Here is a 21,860-nt window from a genome sequence, read left to right as displayed (position 1 = left end):
TGAGAAGGGTGCGATGCGTATGCAAGGCCTGGGGTGGGGGTGTGGGGGTGCAGTACTGGGGCAGGGGTGCAGTGACGGGGAGGGCGGGGTGTGGTGCTGGGGGAGGGGCGCAGTGACCGGGCGCAATGCCCATGGAGGACGGGGTGTGGGTGCAGTGCCCAGGCACAGTGCTCAGGAAGGGTGGGGTGTGGGTGTAGTGACCAGGACTGGGGAGGGCAGGGTGTGGGTGCAGTGCTGGGGGAGGGGCGCAGTGCCCGGGGAGGGCGGGGTGTGGGTGCAGTGCTGGGGGAGGGGCGCAGTGCCCAATGCTGGGGAGGGTGGGGCGTGGGTGCAGTGTCGGGGGAGGGGCACAGTGCCCAAGGAGGGCGGGGTGTGGGTGCAGTGTCGGGGGAGGGGTGCAGTGCCCGGGGAGGGCGGGGTGTGGGTGCAGTGTTGGGGGAGGGGTGCAGTGCCCGGGGAGGGCCGGGGGCCCCGCTGGCCGGGCGGAGGTGCTCTGTGTGCAGCCTGGACCCGCCCACACCTCTCTCTCTCGCGGGCCCCTGTACCGGACGGCCCCCTCCCCCGCCGTGTCCCTCTGAGGGACCCGTACCGGACAGGAATCTTCGCGACCCGCCCCCGGTTCTCTTAGTCAGCGTTGATTGGTCAGTGCTGCTGTCGGTCTGCGCCGATTGGCTGCCGGCTGGTTTCCCCGGCTGCGGGCAGGCCCCGCCCCTGGAGGTCCGGGAAGAGCAGTCGGGCGAGAGGATGGCGGCTGACGAGGCAGGTGCGGAGCCGGGAGGTGATGGGGCCCCACATGACAGCGGGGGGCGGAACCCAGGCGTCCTGGGCGCGGGGCGGGGGGAGCGGGAGAGGGGCTGGTTGAGGGGAGCCGTGGGGGAGCCGGGCCGGGAGTGAGGGGGAGCCGGGCCGGGGGGCGGGGAGGGGGGAGCGGGGGGCCGGCCCGGCCCGGCCCGGCCCGGCCCGGCGGGGGAGCGGGGAGCGGGGGGTGGGGAGAGGGGAGCCGGGCCGGGCCGGGGGGGGAGCGAGGGGGCGGGGGTGGGGAGAGGGGGGCCGGGGCCGGGGGGGAGCGGGGAGCGGGGGGTACCGGGGGGAGCCGGGGGGTGGGGAGAGGGGAGCCGGGCCGGGGGGGGGGAGTGAGGGGGAGGGGAGCCGGGCCGGGCCGGGGGGGGAGCGGGGGGAGCCGGGGGGCGGGGGTGGGGAGAGGGGAGCCGGGCCGGGGGGGGAGCGGGGGTACCGGCCCCCGCCATTGCCCGTGTCTCTGCCCGCAGAGAAGGCCCGGGGGAAGCGCGCTGCTCTCTCCTTCGCCGCCGTCGCCCTGGTGCTGGGGCTGCCGCTCTGGTGGAAGACGACGGAGACGTACCGGGCCTCGCTGCCCTACGCGGGGATCGGCGCGCTGGGCTCGCTCCGGGTAGGGCGCCGGGGGGGGGGGGGGGGAGCGGGGCGCCGGGGGGGGGGGGGGGGGAGCGGGGCGCCGGGGGGGGGGGGGGAGCGGGGCGCCGGGCCCCTCCCCGGGAACCAGCTGCCCTCGCTCCCAGCGTGGGAGGGGGGGAGAGAGACCAGGGCCGGCCTCGCTCTGCGCCCCCCCCTCGGGGCCCGGTGCGAAGACCAGCCGTGTGTTCTCCCTCCTGGCCGGCCTGTGACGGCTGCAGCCCCGGGGGAGCGGATGCTGCCTGGCTGGGCCCGGCCCGTGGCTCGGCACAGCACTGCCCTTAGGCCTCCGTGCTGGGTGGTAGTTCTGGGACCAGGCGCCGGTAGTACGGGGAGAGCTCAGGCTCTGGGGTGCTTTGCTAGCCCTGTGCCTGCGGCCGGCCCACCCCAGCCGGCGTTTGCTGCCCCGACGGCCGTTCCCCCTTGGGAAGGGCTGAATGTCCTACATCTGTCAGCGGTTTCTGGCACCGACTCTTGATGCAGACGCAGGAGTTTCCAGTTGGTGGCAGCAGCAATTCATGGGTCTCCCTTCACAGGGTTCGGATACTGTTGAAGTTCTAGGGGGCCCCAGGGCTCTGGGTGGTGCTGGGGCTCCCAGAAGGGCTGTGAGGAGGTGCGGGGGGTTGACGGAGGCTGGGACGGTGGTAGGGGCCGTGGCTTATGCTGCTGTTTGCTCAGTTCCAGCTGACTGTGCCCGTCTCGGTGGTCTTTGCCAAGGGGGCTCTGCCAGGAGCTCAGTGGAGGAGACTCCCTTTCACAGACACACAGGAGGAGGAGAGCCTGTTAAACCGTAAGAACCTCTGACTGCTGGGGGGTTGTGCTTTTGCTGTAACCCCTTTGTTCGCTTTAATCTCTCCCCCGACTCTCCCCACTGTCCCCGTCTCTCCCCTTGGCTGTTGCTGAGCTCACGGCCTCCTACAGATGGCTTTGAGCTAGTGCAATGGAGGCCAGCAGCCCCGTCCACCATGGCCCTGCAGGGACTAGCTCAACTAGGCAAGTGGTGTCCCCATTTCTCCCCTCCAGCTGCAGGAGCTAGGCCCACTCTGGGGCTGGGACTGTCCCCCACAGATTAGTCATGGTGGCGACTAATGACACGGGAAGTTTCTTACCTTGTTCCAAGCCGTGAAAGGCTGGAGCTGCTCTCCTCCAAGCAGGAGCCTCTTGTGACCCCAGTGCAATTAGGCAGTGAGCTAGAGAGGGACTGGCTGGTGAGATACAGGCGTGGAGGGTGAAGAGCAGGGGGCACTGACTGCTCCCCGCCTGCAGCGCTGGAGCGAGGCCGGAGGGAGCCACTGAGGAGGGACAGTTCCGAGAGCTGAGGTTAGCTGGAGCACAATGTTCCCGAGTGTCTGGGGACACACACCATGAGGTGGGAGGGGCACATGGGTGGGTAACGAGAATCGGAGTAAAACGAAGGGAAGGAAGCTCCCTGCCCGTGAGGTAGGTCATGCTGAAGTTATCTTCCCAGGGAGGGGAGCCCCGTCCCTTGTGACACATCAGACTGGGCAAACCCTAGGGACCTGTCCTGCCTGTTGGGATGGACCGGCCGGGCCGGGAGGCCTTGCTCAGCTCTGGGAACTGGGGCCCAGCACTGGCCTAAGGGGAGGCTTAGGGCATGCGCACAGCTGGGAGAAGGTGCTGTGTCCCTTTCAGCCCTGGTTCCTTATCAGGGTTACCAGAGCAGGGCCCTGGTGCTGGAGAGCACAGCACATAGGGCCAGCTGGCCTCACCTGCTCTCTCTTCCTTCCCCGCAGCAAAAACCAGCGTTACGGCCCGCTATGAGACGACTTATCGGAGTGCGACCGCCACGGAGCAGGCAGCCTTGGCCATGGCCACCGTGCAAGGTACAGGGTTGCACCGGTTCGGTAGGATACGCTAGGCTGCTGCCCTGGGGTAGAGCTGGCAAAGAGCAGGGAGTCCTGGCTCTCCTGGGGTGGCCGTGCAGCTGGCCATGCCCTGCGGCTGCTGCTCTGCGGTCTCTAGGCCCGACTAGGATGCAGGTGGTGGGGTGCCAGTTTGTTGCTGTACTTACCAGAAACACCCCGGTTGTGGGGAGCAACGAGCCGGCATTCCCAGGGTGCACGTCACCCGGGTTGCTGCTGCTAACTACCATGTGCAGCTCTTGGGGCATAGGGATGGGCTGCTCCAGGGCAGGGGGGAGTTCCAGGAGCCTGGGGGTGGGGCAGGGACCTAGGGGTGACTGTGGACACGGACTTGTGTTGTAGTGGGGGCTGCGAGGGAACCAGGAGTCCCGGCTGGAGATGGGCTAGGAGAGAGATGAGGGATTCCCCTCTCTGGAATACTTCCTTTGGGCAACTGGTAATGCCTGCTCCATCCCCCATGGGATGCCGCCTGACACGTGTGGGGTGAGGTTCCCAACAACACTAACTCCCTTCTCTTCCCAGAGGCAGACGCTGAGCTGCTCCCGCTGCAGGAGGACTCGGTGGGCGCTCTGACAGTATACGTGATCCCGGAAACCTCCCTTCTCCTGCCTCAGGTACAGCATCCTCTGCTGGGAGTGCCCCACCTCCTCGCTCTGGGACCAGGAGTGTGGCTTGGAGTGTCCCGGGGCTGCCTGCTGTGTCCCTGGAGCAAGAAAGCAGGCAGACACCCCCCAGAGAGATTGTGCTGGACGGGGACCTGCCCAGAAAGATGCCCTATTCCCCTGTCGCTCTCTTTCCTCCAGGCATAGGACGAGGGGCAGAGTCATGTGGCTGGGCCTTGGCAGGGGCCTGGGAGGTGGGCGATCTGAGGGGGAGGGGGCATTGCTGGAAGGGACATCCTTCTGCAGAAAGAGAGACGCTTGCCACGCTGCTTGGTGCACGCCCCATAGGCAGGAGGGGGCATGGATCTCCTGTGTATTTGGTGAGCTCTCCCCTGCCCTTCAGTGAAGTAGCTGCAGAACAATCCAAGACCCTCTTTGCCTGAGGCCGCTGTCCGTGGAGCTTCCCAGCCCTGTTATCCTGCGTCCAGGCACAAGAAGGGTCAGTCTGGGGCACCCCTGTCGGGCTGAGCACGCTGCCCTGGGAGCTCTCCGGTCCCAGGAGAGGGGAGATGTGTGCTCCTTGCCTCCCCCAGAGTCCTGGCTCACTGCCCTGCCTTCTCCACAGGGCATTGGTGTGTACGTCGGGAAGCACCGTAGCGCCGTGATGAGGCGTACGCAGGGCCCAGGGGATGTCCTGGCTGCCATTAGTGACCGGGTGCGGCAGATTGTGCAGGCCATGTCCTTCACCACCGACTCCATCACCACCGCCTTGTCTGATCGCGTCCCCATGGACCAGCTCGGCACGGACACGAGGCGCCCGTTCAAATCCAGCCTGGGTAGGTGCCTGCCATGAGAGCTGTTCCCATGGTGCTCTGCAGCACGCTGTCTTCCTTGGGCAGGGCTGGGGGCAGCACAGAGCCCACTTGGGCCACATTCCTCTCCCCCTCCTCGAATTCCCAGGCACCCCCTCCCTTTGAGTAACCAACACTCCGGGGTTCTCTGTGCACCCCAGCAACCCAGTGCCACTGTCAGGGAGCCCCTGAGCTCAGGAACGGGAGGCTGCGTCCCACAGTTACTCCTTGGAGCGCAGCTCTGGTCTCGCTCTGGCCCACTTGGCCTCTGCTCTGCTCTGGAATCGTTGCGCACGCGCCTGCCCTGGGGGTCCGGGGCCGTTGGCAGGTGCTGGCCTGGCATGTGCTGCTGCAGCTCCTTGCAGTGGGATGTTGGTGGCAGGCTCTGCTCTCTGCTCTTCCCAGGGTACGAGATCACCTTCAGCTTATTGAACCCAGACCCCAAGTCCCACGATGTGCACTGGGACATCGAGGCAGCTGTCAACAGCTACGTGCAGCCCTTCCTTGACAAGCTGGGCTCAGTGGCCAACTTCTCGGTGGACTCCCAGGTGAGAAGGTGGTAGGAGGAGGGAGGGTGTCCCAGCCAGGCTGGCCACAGGGTGATCTTCCCACAACATCCATCTCCTTGGTGATCCCCTCAGATCCTGTACTATGCCGTCCTGGGGGTCTCGCCCCGCTTTGACAAGGCCTCCTCCAGTTTCATCCTGAGCGCGCTCAGTCTCCCCCACGTCATTAACCCGGTGGAAGCCAGGCTGGGTAAGTGCCACCTTGCGTCCTTGCTGTGGCCACTTGGAGAGGTTAGTGGTGCAGAGGGGAACGGCGGAGACCTGTGCCAGAAGACACAGCACAGGCTCTGCCCCACAGAGCCCTCGCTCACAGCCCTGTGCCCCCATACTGCTGACTAGTTAGAAGGGCAGATCCCCGGTCAGAGGCATGGGCTGAGACCCAGCCGAATTCGTGCTGTTCCTGACCTGGCTGGGATCTCAACGCACGGCTCGTATTGAAAGCACCAATGTAACCCCCAGGCCGCTGACCCCTTCTCAGGAGCAGCTTGAGCCTGGCCCCAGTAACGTGCCCCACGCTGAGCTCCTGCAGGCAGCTTCCCAGGGTCCCTGTTGCCTGCCGGGGTCTGCCCCGAAAATGCCGTGATGCTCACTGTGCGCTGCTGCAGGTTCCAGCGCCACTTCGCTCTACCCCGTGTTGAACTTCCTGCTGTACGTGCCAGAGCGCGTCCATTCCCCTCTCTACATCCAGGACAAGGACGGCGCCGCTGTGGGGACCAACGCCTTCCACAGCCCCCGCTGGGGTGGGATCATGGTAAGGAGGAGGGGCCCTGCCCCGTGTGCAGAAAGCACCGCTCTGCTCCCCCTGCAGGGCCTAGGCAGTCCCTTTGGTCCCCTGCCCCCGTGCTGGGGGCTGGGACTGGCTGGGACTGGCCGGCTGGAGCCCTGTGCTGTGCTTGAGAGCTCCTGGTCCAGCTCCTCCAGCCCCCGCAGTGCCCACGGCGCCCTACGGGCTTTTCCACTTGCCCTTCCTGCGATGCAGCTGGGCTCAGCCGCTCTCCGAGATGGGAGGCCAGGCTAGCCGCGGCCTGGGCCTGAGCCCCCTGGCCGTTCCCTGAATAAGGCAGCACTGCGGGGTAGCCCAGAGCTGTGGGCTGACTGGAGAACAGGGACCGGGTGAGGCATAGCCTGCGTCAGGCCTGCCCTGGACACTCTCTCTTGGCAGGTGTACAACATCGACCACTCAGCTCCTGACAAGGCCCCTCTCCCGCTTCGGGTGGACGTGGACATGGTGCGAGTGATGGAGGTGTTCCTGGCCCAGCTACGGTGAGGACGCTGCTGTCCCCTCCGCCCTGCCCCAGCCCTTCCATTCTCTGCATTCGTTATGTTCAGTTCCCCCAGAGCAGCGTGAGGCTGTGGCCCCCGGGGCTGAGCGCAGACCCTGCCTGCCCTGGGAGGTGTGTGCCAGGGCAGAGACGCTGCCTCTGACTCCCCTGCTCTGCAGCCTGGGGCTGGTTCTGTACTTCTCCTAGACGCTCTGGCAATGTGAGGACAGGCTTCTCCCGGGTCGCTGGCTGGCTTAGGGGATTGGCAGTGGCATGTGGCTCCTGTCTCCCCTTAGCTGCTGCGTCACTCTGGCCTAGGGTGTTGGCGGCTGGAGTTGTCCTGTCTGACAGCTGTTCAGTAGCGTTGGTGGGTCTTGGACCAAGGCCCATGACCACAAAGCCCACAATCCCGTGAACTTGTCCCTTCTCAGCCACAGTGTCACAGAGAGTCCTGTGGCACTTTTAAGACTAACAGAAGTATTGGGAGCATAAGCTTTCGTGGGTAAGAACTATGCAAGAGGATAAATGGACACAAGTCAGATATCAGGAATGGCAATATACAAAAACCTGTAGGAGAACACTTCAACCTCCCTGGCCACACAATAGCAGATGTAAAGGTAGCCATCTTACAGCAAAAAAACTTCAGGACCAGACTCCAAGGAGAAACTGCTGAGCTCCAGTTCATTTGCAAGTTTGACACCATCAGATCAGGATTAAACAAAGACTGTGAATGGCTATCCAACTACAGAAGCAGTTTCTCCTCCCTTGGTGTTCACACCTCAACTGCTAGCAGAGCACCTCACCCTCCCTGATTGAACTAACCTCGTTATCTCCATACTGATTTATACCTGCCTCTGGAAATTTCCATTACTTGCATCTGAAGAAGTGAGGTTCTTACCCACGAAAGCTTATGCTCCCAATACTTCTGTTAGTCTTAAAGGTGCCACAGGACCCTCTGTTGCTTTTTACAGATTCAGACTAACATGGCTACCCCTCTGATAAGTGTCACGGACCGGCCTCGTTCTGCCTTAGCTCGGCAGTAATGTGTTTGGGAAGCCTGACTCGCACCTGCCCCCTTGCGCAGCAGGACTCAGACCTGCACCTTGTGTCAGGGCTGAACTCCCTGCAGGAAAGGCAGACGAGAACATTTCTGCCACGTGCCCATTCCCCGTGCTCACACCTCCTGCAGAAGAGTTGGCCCGGTGACCTCCCTTGCCAGCACAGACCTGATCTGCCCCTTCTCCCCCCCAGGTTGTTGTTTGGGATCTCCCAGGTGCCGCTCCCAGAGGAGTTCCTGCTGGAGAGCCCTGGGAACAAGGGGCTGACTGACTGGGAGCTGGACCGCCTGCTGTGGACCCGGACGGTGGAGAATATCGCCACGGTGTCCACCACCCTCACCTCCCTGGCCCAACTGCTAGACAAGATCGGGAACATCGTCATCAAGGATGATGTTGCTTCTGAGGTGGGTGGGTGTTGGGAGGATCCCCATGACAGGTTGGGGGCTGCCAGCATCACATAGGAGACCCATGAGTTGCTGCTGCTGGAGACTTGACTGCCCAGATTGGTGTATTAATTTCTCCTCTTGGGGATGGGGAAACTTTCTGAAAATTGTTGGCCTTAACCTGGAAGGCTGGACCAAGCCTGGCTGCTTGAGTCAGATAGAGGACACAAGGGCGCCCTCTCCTGGGCTGAGAATTCTGCCTCTGCAGCATCACCGCCCCCTTGTGCCCTGGACCTAGAATTAATAGAAACTGCCACAGCCTCACTGGGGAGAGACCTTCTAAATCCTCCCATCCCCCCCCTCTGCTGGGCTGAGACCCCCTTGGTGGCGTTGAGTGAAAGTTTGTGCTGAAAAGTGAGCGTACAAGTGGCAGATCCACTCCCTGGGGTGGGGTGGGGTGGGGGGTGTTGTAACCCTGGAGCCAAGGCAGCTCTGAGGCACTGAGTGGATTCCAGCCCTTCCTTCCTGTGTGGCGTCAATGCAGCAGTTCGCTAAGTTCCTGTTGCAGGCCCATGTCTTGCCCCAGTGACTCCGTGTGCAAGCCACTGAAGAGAATGGGACTGCACTGGTGTAGCTGAGAGCGTAGAAAGCGTGTCTGGTGACCATGTAGGAGTAGGGGGCTTGACGCTCGGCGCTCCCTGGCTGTGGGGTGCTGAGAAGGGATATGTAGAGGCCAGTGTCACTTCTTAGCGCAGAGCCAGACTTGACAATCCAGGATCTGCTCGGCTTCTGGCACTCCTAAGGCCTCAAGTGTGTGAGCCTGGAGCTCCCCTGACCTGCCTGGGCCAGACAGGGAACTGCTGGGCACTGACCCTTTGTGTGGTCCCATCCAGGTATACCATGCAGTAGCCTCCGCGCAGACCGCCATGCTGGAGCTGGCCTCTGGCCGTCTGGGCTCAGCATTCCAGGCCAGTAAAGAGGCGGTCACCTCCTCGGAGCGGGCCTTCTTTGACCCTTCGCTGCTGCATCTCCTCTACTTCCCTGATGACCAGAAATTTGCCATCTACATTCCACTCTTCCTGCCGATGGCGGTGCCCATCCTGCTGTCCCTGGTGAAGATCCTCCGGGAAGCCAAACAGAGCAAGAAGGAGCCCATGAAAACTGACTGAGCCTGTCTGCAGCTGCCCCATGGGGCAGGGGAGCTCAGAGCCAGCTCGTGACAGCCTGTCTGTGTAGGAACAGTCCGGGCCCAGTTAAAGGGCTTGGACTCAGATGATTCTTCATGAATCCTGGAAGAGTGGAAAGTCTGGCAGAAATAGGGTGTTGGGTCAGAAACCGAGGCTTAGCCCCAGCACGGCCACTTCCCAGCATGAAGCTCTTGGGTTCGCCTTTGCCTTTACCTAGGGGGTTAGCAGGGACTCCTATGCTGCAGCTAGGCCCCTGCGGCTGGCCCGGGCCAGCCAACTCCGGCTAAGGGGCTGTTTCATTGCGGTGTGGTTCTTTGGGCTTGGGCTGGAGCCCGGGCTCTAGGACCCTGCAAGGTGGCAAGGTACCAGAGCGTGGGCTCCAGTCCAAGCCCCAATGTCTACACCTCAATTAAACAGCCGCTTAGCAAGAGCCCCACAAGCCCGTCAGCTGGCCTGGACAGATCTCCCCCAAGGAGTGCAGAGTGGCTACAGCTGCGAGTGACTGGCCGTCTGTGCAAAATGCCCCTGCAGGCTGGGTCTAAGGTGGATGAGCTCGGGCCACTTCTGCTTTTTCTAGTTACTGCAGCCAGCTCCACCACCAGACAGCAGAGGAGGCAGTTTGGGGCTCCCTGGGTATGAGTCAAGCTTGCACTCCCCACACGGTGCCTGGATGAAGGGGCTTTCCTTTGAGTCGGAAGGATTGGGAGATGCTCTGGAGACTGTCCCCTCTGAGTGCTTCAGCAGCCTGAAGTGCACCCTTCCAGCCCAGCCCCTACATGGCGTGCCCCTGGGGCTGCCTAGCTTAGCGGGAGTGAGACCTGTGGGGCACCTTCCTTTTATTCCTGTTGAGAGCCTTGGTATTGGCAGGGTCCCCTCTACGTGCACTGGACCCGGGTCCCTCCCCTTGTGAGCGGTTAATCCACAAGTGTGACCCTGCCACCTTCCCCAACGTAGGGGGCATATACAGGCCAGCCTGGGCCTGTGCATTGGGGCAGCACTTCCTCACAGTGGCTGCAGCAGGTGAGTGCTGCTCATCCTTCAGGGCCGTTCAGAAAGTGGCTCTTGGGTTTCTTAGCTTCCTGCCACGGCTGGCAGCCTGTGGGTCTCTGTGAGGGGAGCCTGGGGCCCTGTTTTGCAGGTGGGCTGGGGGGGGTGGGCAGACATGAGAGTGATGCACTGATCAATGGTGAACAAAACAAGGTTTCTTTTTAATAAAAGTAAAAGCCAGACTCCGCTGAGAGGCAGCGTTCCTTTCCTGGGAATTCAAGCAGCCTGTGCCACCCTGGCTGGCTTGGAGCTTCTCAGGGTGGCCCAAGCCAGTGCAGCTCTCTCACGGGATGGCTCCTGTGTATGTCAGCCTGGGAGGGTTTCCTGTCAGATGGGCTAGGTTCTGGGAAATCCAGTGTGGAGAGTGTTGTGCTGCTCACCCTGGCCATCTGCCTCGCTCCAGTCTCTCTCCCTCCCAGCATGTCTGTCCGTCTGTCCTTCCCAATGGGAAGGACCTTGCTGCTCTGTGCTGTGGGAGAGGGTGCTGCAGGGAGCTAGACCCTGCTGGAAGCTGTCCAGTTCTGTCCCAGCTCAGTGGAGCAAGAGCGGAAGCATTTGCTGGGCATTGGGCTGGCTGTGGGGAAGTGCTTCCCTGGAGATGAGAGCAGGGCCTGAGAGTTTCTACACTACTTGCTTGTATCTCAGGAGCTGCAACCAGTGGTTCCAGGGACCTTGCAACAGGATGGGCCTGGTCTGTGGGCAAGAAAACCAGGGTGAAAGGACAGTTCCCTGACCTACCACAGAGCACCAGGTACCACACAGAGTAGGCCTAGGTGCCCTGACTGTGCAGTTCTCCACATTCTACCAGGCAATGGCAAACTCCCCACCACGGCCAATCCGGGGTGGAACATGCTCAGCACTAGATTCTTTCTTGACTCCCAAAGAGTGCCTGATTCCTCCGAAGTGTGACCATGACCTCCCTGTCCATTGACAAAATTCTGTGCCAGCGTCCCACTTCTGCCTAAATACGTCAGTGCTGCTTGGCTCTCCCTCCTCTGCCGGGAGCCCCGTTATCTGTAACAGCCCCCTTCAGTACCTCTAACATAACCCTTTGCCTCCTTGCTACGGTCTCGGGTTTTCAAGCTTCATGTGTGAGCCTTAGCTTGCTGCCTGCCTTGGTTATATTCTCTCTGCACTAATAGTCCGAGCTGTGTCACTCTCCGAAGCCCCGCCCCTTCCTTTCCTTTCCTCTCCTCTCTCTATGCCACAGACTGCAGGCTCTCCACCCTAACTAAGCGTCCTTTAAATGGGCAATCACAGCAGGCACTTCCGAGGCACCAAGCAGTGCTCTAGACTAGAGAGTCTTGTTTGGTTTGGTTTGTAGCATGAAATCCTCTTGATATGTCAGCAAGTAGATCCCTCTCCTCGTACGCTCTGACTGTAATAACCACGCTGGTCTGCTTCCCTTATCCAGCAAGTTTACCCTGAGAGTGGCAGCTGCATCAGGCAAGGTGTCTCCAAACACTGCTGTTGGGTCAGGGCTGTTACTTATCTAAGGCTGTGAATACATTGCCACTTTCAGCGCTAAAACTTCAGTCCTTCAGGGGTGTGAAACAAAAGTTTTAGCGCTGAAAAGCACCAGTCTAGACAGCGCTTTATCGCTGGGAGCCGCACCTGGCCATAAAGCTACCAGCGCTTGTTCGCGGTGGTTATTTTTTATCGCCAGGAGAGCTCGCCCCTGGTGATGAAGCGCGACTGTGCTGCCCTGGCTGCTGTAATGTGGGCAGTGTAGACACCCTAACTACCCCTGTTGAGTATGACTGTAGTAAGGTGTAATGAGGGGCACTGGGGCTTCAGCCATGGGCAGCAGCTCCTACTAGACCCCCCTCCCCCGTTACTCCACTACCCCCCACCTCAATCCACCCCCTGCTGTATCATTCTGGTCCCCTCACCCAGTTTTGCTAACCCCTTGACCTGCTGTACCTCTTACTGTTCCCTCTGGACGGGGACTGAACGTCCTAGGCAGAGTGAGTTTTCATGTGTCCGCTATGTTCCAGGCTCAGACATTGCTACTTTGAGAAGCCGTGTTTCCAAAAGCCAGCCCCCCCTCTGTTTCCGTAATGGGGAAGGCTGGGAGAGGGTAGGGTGACTTGGATCAGCAGCAATGCGGTGCATTTCCATTAGTCTGAAGTGTTGGGTGTTAGTCTAGAACGGAGCTAACTCCTCTCGCCTGGGCTGACCCAGCGGCAGTATTTTAACAGACTTCTAGCTTCTTCATACAATTTAGCCGTTGAAAATGAGGAGCCAACGCCACGTACCCCTCACTTCAGTGCGGACCCCCAGCAAGTGCTTTTTGAACTGCAGCATGATGCTGTGTGGCCTACGCGGTCCCTGCAGCCGCAGTATCTAAGCCCAGGCCAAGTCCAGTGCTGGGGCTAGCTGAACTGGTAAAGGAGCCAGTGTTTGTGTGTACCTTGAAATAGTGTGAAATACCTAACCTGCACCTACCTCTTCTTTATTCTTCAAAACTTGCACCTTCTGCTAGTCTGGACTGACATGATGTATCCACCTTAATTATTCCTATTAAATCTTAGGGAATGCCTATTTCTGCTTTCAGTTTATGCTATATCCAATTTCAAATTAGGAGATGGGCCTGCATCCTTGTGGGTCTAAACAAAGCTATTTTTGAGAAATAGAAGCTCAAGAAATGTTTCTGTATTAAAAATTCCATCAACTCCACACTGCTTAAAATAAAAGCTGTGGGAGATGGGGAGATCTCAGGCACTGACTGCAAGCTGTAGCCTTTGTCTTGTTTCTGCAGCTGATTCACAGTCCTCTGAAAATTTGAGCTTCGAGGGGAAGGTGCTGTTTTGCAATAGCAATGCTCGGTGCTGCTTGGAGGCTGGCTGTGAGCTGGAGAGAGCCCATCGAACCTCCCCCGTGTATAATCCGTGCTTTGCTCTATACTGATTTGCAGGGTCTCTTCTCTAAGAACACTCCCCACAAGGCCAAATGGCTCTGCCATAGAAGAGATGGGACTAGGGTGTGCACTGGACCATTTAGGACAGGGGACTTGCACCCTGGCTTTGTGAAGGCTGCACCCAGGGCAGGTTTTAGGACCCGGCAGTGGTCGGGGTCTTCCGCAGCACTAAAGGACCTCCTGCTGCTAAAATGCCACCGAGGAGCCCGGAGCGGACCCCGCTGCTGCCGCTGAAATGCTGTCAGAGCGCCGCTGGTGAGCCTAAGGCGTGGGGCCCGAGTCCGGAGAATCGGCCTAAAACCGGCCCTGGCTGCACCCTCTAATTAAGGGGGCGCACTATGTGTTTCTTGCCCTGGGTGCCAGTGAAGTGGGTGGTCAGTGCTGGGTGTCGGGTACAGTAGCTGGTTTCTCAGGGCTTTGATGGAAGACAGCCAGAAAACAGCCAGGTCTGTGCACCCACCTCACAGGCTGGGTGGCCAAACCCCACTGAGGTGGGGATGTTCCCGCTGTTCGCCAGGGCTGTAGGGTGACGGGAAGGGCCAGACCCTGTGCGGGGGGGAGGCTGCGGTTCAAACAGCCCTACACCTGTGCGGGGGTTAGACAGCTGGGTCTTGGGCTCCCTGGCAGCCGGCCCGGCTGGAGAGCTTGTCCTGGGGGCGAGGGGGGCTCAGGCAAACCCTTCCCCGCGCCGTGCGGGAGGAGCCGGCGAAAGTCACGGCCTGGGGCCCCCGGCCAGCAATGACCCCGCCCTGCTGGGGGCCTGTCCCGGGGCGGGGCCGGGCGGCCCCTCCCCGGCGCGGGCGGAGCCAGGCGGCCGGGCCGCAGCCGGCGGCAGCGCGGGGGCTTTGCCGGCAAAGGCGCCGAGCGGGGCCGCGGGCGGGGGATGAGCGAGCCCGCTCTCCGCGCTGACACTCGCTCCGGCCGGCGGGGCAGCGGCGGGGCCGCGGCCATGAGGGTGAAGAAGGGCGGCGGGGCGGCGGCCGCGGGCCCCGAGGAGGAGCTGCTGCGGAAGCCGCTCATCGGCCCCGAGGACGTGCTGGGGCTGCAGAAAATCACGGGCGGTGAGTGCGGGCCTGACGCTGGGAGAGAGGGCCCGTGTCCTGCCGTGGGGCCCCGGCCCCCCATCTTCCCTCCCCCCGTGGGGTCTCAGCCTGCCCTTGGAGAGGGCCCCCGGTCCCCCGTCTTCCCTTCCCCCATGGGGCTTCAGCCCCCCATCTTCCCTCCCCCCGTGGGGTCCCAGCCCCCCATCTTCCCTCCCCCTGTGGGGTCTCAGCCTGCCCTTGGAGTGGGGCCCCGGCCCCCCATCTTCCCTCCCCCCATGGGGCTTCAGCCCCCCATCTTCCCTCCCCCCGTGGGGTCCCAGCCCCCCATCTTCCCTCCCCCTGTGGGGTCTCAGCCTGCCCTTGGAGAGGGGCCCCGGCCCCCCATCTTATCTTTCCCCATGGGGCCCCGGCCCCCTATCTTCCCTTCCCTCCCCCCGTGGGGCCTTGGCGCACCTCTTCCCTGCCCCCGTGGGGTCCCAGCCCCTCCAAGGAAGAGGTGTGCCCACCCCACAGTGGGCTGTCTGTGGCCCAGGGGTGCAGCGCTTGTACAGGGCTCCCGTCCCATCGCTGCTCCCTATCTGGCTGGGGTCAGGGTTTTCTCTGCTCAGGCTCCAGTAATCCCTTGTTCCCTAAGGTCTCAGCAGCTGGGGCCTGGCCCTTCACTTTGAGATCTGCCGGCCTGGCCGGGGGGGGTCTGAGTATTTCCTCTTCATCTGCCCTGGGTTCTGTGCCTGGGCTGAACCCCTGCTTTGCCCAGTTGGGGACGGGTGGAGACTGGGTGGGGGGACTATCTGAGACCCCTTGGATTGCATGTCTGTTCTCTAGCTCCATATCCATCCTCTACTGCCCCTCCCCAAAGTGCAGCCCCACCAGTGGTTATTTACTGCCAGCGCCTGGCCCAGCCCTCGGGCTGTGTGGGCCGTCTGAGGACTACGGGGCTACGCAGGACAGCGCCTTCTCGAGAAGAAGTGGGCACTGACTAATATAGGCTGACAGCCTGGTGCTTGAACCCTGAAACCGCAGGGCCAGCTAGGTCTCCGAATTCAGCAGGGCCCTGGTCCTTCAGCCACTTGGCCTTGTCAGAGGAGGACCGCTCCAGCGGGACAGCAATGGGCCTCTGCCCCAGTGGACAGACCGTGGCACAGCTTGAGCTGGTGGCTTTGTGCGGCATGTTCCCTAGCTCGACGCCCAGAGACACGAGCCCGGGAGACCAGACCTGGTCTGAAGCTCAGTGGTCTGGGTTCTGTGTTTGCGAGAGGCCCACGTGTGAGCGGAGTGCCCTGGCTGCTGCTGGCAGCGGTACCTCTCACCAGCGGGCCTGGCTGTGGAATCGGGGGCTTTGCTAGTCTGAGGCTAGGGACGCTTTGGCAGCTTGTTCTAGTGGCAGAAAAGCGTCGGCATGACAGGTCACTGGACGGGGGCAGCTGGAGTGGCTGCCCCATCTCCACTCGGGAAGAGGGGCAGGAGCTGAAACAGAAACGTGGTTTGCTGAGCCAGGACTGTCTCTTAAAATAGATTCCGGGGGGGTTTTCTGAGCCTGCTGAATCATTTTATGGTTCTAGCATAAATAGTCTGTGCTTAAACGCTCCTCTCCCGCACTGCTGGCTTTGCTGGGAGCTCTCATGCTGCTGCAAGAGGAGGGGGAGGTCGAGGCTGTGAAAGGGAGTCTCTGCTGTCCCAGTTTCTGTTCCTCCATGCACCAAGAGGGGCCATGGAGCTGCAGGTCTCTCTAGCAAGGGCCTCTGCGGAGGGGAGGGGGAGTGCTTCCAGGTCTCCCCTTGCACCGTGTGGGTTCAAGGGGGAGCCAACTCTTCAGATGCTAGCAACTGTGGCAACAGATTTGCAAGGCCTCCCCCTGCCCCCAATTAGAGCTGGTGAAAGGTACTGAATTATTAGCCCTGCTGACTGACCGTTTCTCTCCGAGGAACAGGCTGTTGTGCTGTCCATCAGCGCGCCTCAAGCATGATGTGATGGGACTTGGAGGTTCGGTCTCCTTGGCCTCCGCTGACTGCCTCACTGGGGCCAGCTAGTGCCAATGTGCGAGTGCTTTTATAATACAGACACCACTAGGAGTAGGACTAGGCCACCCCACACCTGTGCCTAGAATGGGGGACACAGTGGGGCTCAGTGTGGCATTGCTGGAGGCTGATCCCGAGGGAAAGATGTGCTGTTTCCCAGCTCAGGTGGGCTTCACTCTCTTTGCAAGAAATTAAAACAATCGTTTCTCACAATTTCTACGTTGCTACTGATTCTCGGTTGTAAATTGTAATTTCAGGAATCTGCCACTTTACATTGTAGATGCCAGTTCTTGTGGCAGAGAGAAAGAAGGCGGTGGCTAGCCGAGCCCAAAGCTCTGCAGAAGCAGGGTTCCTGGTCTGCTGGCCAGTCATCATCCCCAGAGAGGCCCCTGCTAAAGCCCATGACAGTGCTGCTCCCAAGCCTCTTTGGCCCATGGGGGCAGGAGAAGGGCTCTGCAGGTATGGAAGAGGGGGGGTCACTCCTGGTACTCCATGCTAAGCCTTGTGCCTGGCTGATGGCATTTGGAACAGGAGCCCCGAAGAGTCTGGCGCGAAAACGGCACCTGAGTGATGTCAGTGGATCTGGGGAAGTAGGGCTTGGGAGGCTGTGCAGGGGGGGTGTATCCCCTGTGAGTGCTCCCGGGGCAGCAGGGGTAGGGGCAAGGAGAGGTCCTGCCCAGATCCTCTGCTCTTGTGGGAGGAGCATTAGGGGTCTCGAGGCTCCTCTGAGGAGTGGCTGTTAACACTCTGTGGCACTAGGGGAAAGATTCCTCCCAGCGCCCAGCTAAGATACTTGGGCGGAGTGCTGTGGGTGACTTTCCGGCCTCTCACGCTGTGCACGGAGGACACGGCTCTTGCGTCCCATGGTTAGAGCAGCTGTGCCATAGAGGATGAAGTACGTTGTTTGTGTGGTTTGGCAAACACCGGTATGGTTGCTCCAGATAAGTGTGCCGGTGTTTAAACAAGCATTTAAAATATTTTGTGACAGGCCATGAAACTGGCGCTGGTGCTTGGTAGCCGTGTCTGGGTGTATCTGTGGTTGACATGTCCAGGCATGCTCTCTCATGTAGAGTTTTCAAGGGAATACACATGTGTATATATATATATATATTACAATCTGACACTAACGTAAATGATCCTTCCCACTGTGGATTGGTGCTTGTAAAGCATTCTGCTCTCCCAGATCTAGCAGCCTAGTGCAATGTTGGGAAGTTAAATTAGTTGCCCAAGTTTGCATATCAAGCTGGGAACAGGATGATCACTTGTAGCCACCTTCTCTAAGTACGGGACAGCAGTTCCAGAAACAAACCATTTAGTTACGTCCTTTGATGGCCTTGTCCCTTGACGCTTCTTGAGCAGGTCCCTATGAGAGCTTGAGAGCTTTACTTCTGCAGAATGTTCCCCTGCCATCCCCATGGTGTCTGCGTGCCAGGACCCTGCTGCCCTGTGAGCCATGTGCACGTTCCCCGTCTCGAGCACAGGGGTTTCCCAACCTTCCATTACCAGCCGCATGTTCCAGAGCAGACAGGCAGGGGCTGCTAACAAGCAGAGAGAGTGACTCCCCTTCCCTTGTTTGGCTCCCCATCAGGGTCGTGCTGTGACTGGGCAGGTGGCATGATGGATGCTCCGCTTGAGAAGAAGAGCCCAACTGCTGCAGGATCAGTCCTGTCCCTGGGACAGGCTGGCTCTGGAGGTGTTCTGTGCCTGGCAGGAGCCTCCCCTCACTCCTTCCCAGGGCCTTGTTTCTTCGTCACTGGGCTGTGCAGAATGTGGATGTGGGACGAGTATCGTAGCTGGCTGGTGCCAGGCCTTGCCACGGGCACCTAAGGAGCGTGCTGGGCAGTGTCTTTGCAGGGCAGGGGCTGCACCGAAGGCACATGTGGAATGTAGTGGTGTTGCAGACACAGACCATCCCCCCATGCACAGTTGATGGAGCTCATTTTGCTCAAGAGATACACAAGATCTGCGCCAGGTCCTGGTGCATTGGTCCTGCCTACAGTACCCATCCCTTGCCCCTGGAAGTGCAGAAGGATGGTTTTTCGAAACACGCTTTTCAGTGCCTATTCCTCTTTTGGACACCATTCGCTTTAGAGGCTGAAGGCTCCTTTTTCATTCCTACTGCATAAATAATTGAAATCCACAGAATATGTCAAATTGTACATGGCACTCGGCAAACGGGCGCAAACAGATGCTGAAAACATCCAGCCGTTCTTGCAGTCCTGTCTCTCCCTGTGCAAGGCGCTGCAGGGATGGGAAGGAGCACTGGCTGTGGGAGGGAGGCTGACATCTCCTCCAGTCTCAGCCCTTTCCTGCCGGTGGGGCGCAGAGGGTGGTTGAGGGGAGCCGGTTTGGCAGGGAAACCTACTCTAGGCTCCCCTGGCACTCTGAGGGTAAGTGTGAAATGCAAGTGCTCAGAGTTGTTTTCTGTCCTAGCTGTTCTCAAGTTAAGCTCCCCTAGGCCCAGTGGACCAGCCTTGTTCCTTTAGGTGCTTGTCCCAGTCCAGAGCTGACTCTAGATACTAGGTGAACTCTCCTAGTGTACGGCTTAGAAAATCCCAAACCCAGGAAATGGGCAGCATTTGAAACAGAGTTGGTCTTTCGCCAACCCTTCTCCCTGCTCTTCGCGTGTTACATCAGCTCAGCCCTGGGAGGAAATGTGCAAAGACCCTTCTTGCTGCTGGAAAGCCTTGGTATTGCAGCAGTAAGGTTGCTTGGGGCTTTTGCCCTTCCAGGCTATGGGACAAGATCCAGCCACACTTCCCTGGCGCTGCAGTGGCTCGCGCTCTCATTCCTTCCGTCCTTCCCCCAAAGTGTCACTCTTGGAGCTGCTTTGAGTCAGCTGGTGGCGCTGGGCTGGCCGTTGGGTTGGTGAAGCTCTGTCTGCGGTATTGTCCCTGGGATCTGACTCATCGCAGCACACGCTGCTACAAATGTAGCTCGGGCTACGGCACCTTCAATGCTTTGCACGGTTTAGTTTCTTCTCATTGTTCCTAGGCAGTGGTGAGGCCCAAGGTGCGCGGGTCCTAGTGCAGGAAGTTCAGTTCAGACGTGTGGGGATGGTGACCCCTGGCTATAGCAAAAGGCTGCGCAGGCTTTTATAAGTCAAACCCTTGGACAACTGAAGTGCCTCCTCACCTGGAGCACTTCAGAGGCTTCTTTCTATTGCTGTGAATGAGCATCAGCCTTTCACCTGGGACAGAGTCATTACCAGAGTGAATAACCTGGGTTAATCGGGTCCAAGAATGGGCCTTCCATTGTGCCCTGTGGAGATTCGCTAGTCTGCTGTGCTGAGGGATCCCGGTTATGGCAGAGCAAGGCTAAGAAGTCTTCTGCTAACCCGGTTCTAATGGGTCCAGGCCCAGCATGGGCTAGACTGGCTTAGGTGCTGAGATGCTGCAGTGACACGTACTTTAGAGACTAGGCGACATGTTTAGAATTCTGTGATCTCATTGCCAGCAATGCCCCTTCTAGTTCTCCGTGTGTTTATCTCATCCCCTGGCCACTCTGCTTTGTGCAGAGACTCGCCAGGGTTCCTGAAGCACTTGTGAAATTGGCCAGCCATGACAAAGGCTGGAAGAGGCAGTTCTCCAGGGCCCTGAGGGTTAAGGTCCTGTGATGCTGGGGGCAGGAAGCAGGCCCCAGGACTTCTCCCAGCTGCTGTTTTCTGGTGTTTTGAACTCGGAATCCCTAACCCCTGGGTTGGAAAAAACGTGACTCTGAATGCAGGATGCATGGTGCTGCTCTTCCAAGCCCTCTGGCTTGAGTGTCCTTTGGACTGGCACTGAAACGCCCCCAGGAAGGGGCTGGCTTGGTGGAGCTGGCAGCTCGGGGGTGGAGCCAGCAGAACTGTGTCTAAAATGCTATGGTTTTATGTAAGAGGAACAGCTGCTCTCTCCAATGTCCGGGCTGGTTACTCAGCAATTACCACAGTAATACCCGCTGACATTAAAAACCGGCTTAGCGCTGAGCCGTCCGCGAGTGCGCTGTGGGAGCCCTGTTATGGAACCACAAGCTGGTGGAAGGAGGTCTCCGCTCCCAAAGGGGACACTGGTAAATCTAGCTCACAAGGGACTAGCCTTTTAGATGGCTCAGGGCAGCTGACTGGCTGTGGTGAGAGGTGCTGTGTACAACATTTGGTGAACCCTGTGGCAAAGGAACACTTGCTTCCAATTCACGGAAGCTCCTTCTGTTTGCTGATGTATGCAGGAAGCCAGGAAAGCCAGCTGGCCTGTGTTTTCAATGTTTCCCTGCCCCTAATAAGCTTAAGGGGGGAAGATGCTGTCCAAGCTATCCTGGGTGTATTGTGTCCTCTTAATGTGACCTCCCCCAAGTTCCATTGCCTTGCCCTGCACCAGACCTATCAAGAGCTGGCTGTGTGGAGAATGCAGGGTTGCTGTTACTAAAGCACTGTCTCCTCCACGAGCTCACCTCTGGCATTGCTCCAGATGGATTAAACAGAAGGCCAGTGGAGCATTTGCTTTGCTATTAGCAGGATTTGTCACTTGCTCTTACAGCCACACTCACAACAAGAGGAAAACCTTAGAGCCTGATTAACTTGGGATTACCGGGGAGAGGGCAAAGCTAATTTCAGATTGCAGTTAATTACAAGCGCAGCTGGAGGGGAAGAAATGTCCCTCTGTAAATCTAGGGCTGACACCCGCTCTAGGAACACAGCCTGGGTTGGCCAAGGAGTCAGGAGGGCACTGCCCGCCCAGAAAGGTGTCCATGCCTGTGGGGGATACCCTCGCTCTGCTGTGCTCAGGCATGCTGGAAATAATGAAGACTGGTGGATACACAGGTTGCAGGGGCTAATGTGTATCTAGGCAGGGTGCAGTTAGATCCCTTCTGTAGCATTGTGGCATTTGGTAGCATTTCACCTTTTCCAAGTGAAGGTCTAAGGCTTTGTCTGTCTTGGGGGATCATCCATTGTTGGTGGCTGTTGTAGCTGCCATGGTGCAAACTCCAAATGTGATGAGGAAAGTCACGACTTGCGCTGGAGGAGCCCTGCCAGAAACTGGCTACCAGTGGCTCAGTTGGGGCTAGTGCCAAGCATAGACAAAATCCAAGGGAGTTGATTTTGCTGCTATTCTGCCATGATTCCAGGCCACATGTTTGGAATGTGAAAAATGCCTAAATGCTCCAGAAACTGATGGGGCCACTGTTGTATTAATTTAGTGGAAAACATGGGCCCAGGGAGAGAGGTGTTCACATGACCCTGACACTGTCCATTGATAAACAGCGTTAAAACAGGTTTGGATTTGCTATAAAGAGGCCTTGGCCTGCTTAGGGCCATGGCAAACACATTGCCTTCTGTTAAAGATGCAGAAAAGAAGGAAAAATAGTTAAAGCCTTTGAAATGTAAGATGTGAAACAAGACTGTTGTTGTAACATCCCTTTTCCTTTAGCTGAAGAATAGAAGGAAAAACCCCTCATCGGACAGTCTCTTAATCTGATCCTGGTTCCTAAAAAGCAGAACAAGACACGTGCCCGTACCTAGCAAAGAGAGGCAGTGCAGCTTCTGGCTCTGGGGCTGACTTTTACTTGAAGCCTCCCTGCTGGAAACACAGGCCCAACACACAGTCCGACCAGCCGTCCGAGACCTGGCAACTTGT

The 21,860-nt window shown here is 59.2% G+C and overlaps 2 protein-coding genes across 2 annotated transcripts in view; both read left to right on the top strand.

Annotated features, from left to right (window-relative positions):
* Positions 1-604: 604 nt before the first annotated feature.
* PIGS (phosphatidylinositol glycan anchor biosynthesis class S) lies at positions 605-10,449 on the top strand. Its single transcript, XM_065573076.1, has 12 exons — positions 605-763; positions 1,269-1,408; positions 2,107-2,218; positions 3,183-3,272; positions 3,834-3,925; positions 4,539-4,749; positions 5,170-5,312; positions 5,406-5,520; positions 5,936-6,081; positions 6,493-6,593; positions 7,844-8,054; positions 8,927-10,449. The coding sequence occupies exons 1-12, from the start codon at positions 745-747 to the stop codon at positions 9,200-9,202; spliced, it is 1,656 nt and encodes a 551-aa protein (XP_065429148.1). The 5' UTR covers positions 605-744; the 3' UTR covers positions 9,203-10,449.
* A 3,523-nt stretch (positions 10,450-13,972) lies between these two features.
* The window catches only part of UNC119 (unc-119 lipid binding chaperone), a 30,982-nt gene continuing 23,094 nt past the window's right edge, over positions 13,973-21,860 (top strand). Inside the window, exon 1 of the mRNA XM_005298267.4 lies at positions 13,973-14,248. Within this exon, the coding sequence (XP_005298324.2) occupies positions 14,071-14,248 (178 nt within the window). The 5' untranslated portion in view covers positions 13,973-14,070. The remainder of the gene's footprint in view (positions 14,249-21,860) is intronic.

The sequence above is a fragment of the Chrysemys picta genome, chromosome 19 (genome assembly GCF_011386835.1).
Source record: "Chrysemys picta bellii isolate R12L10 chromosome 19, ASM1138683v2, whole genome shotgun sequence".
Classification (NCBI taxonomy): domain Eukaryota; kingdom Metazoa; phylum Chordata; order Testudines; family Emydidae; genus Chrysemys; species Chrysemys picta.
The sequence above is the reverse complement of the archived record's forward strand: the minus strand, read 5'-3'. Positions and strand labels throughout refer to the sequence as shown.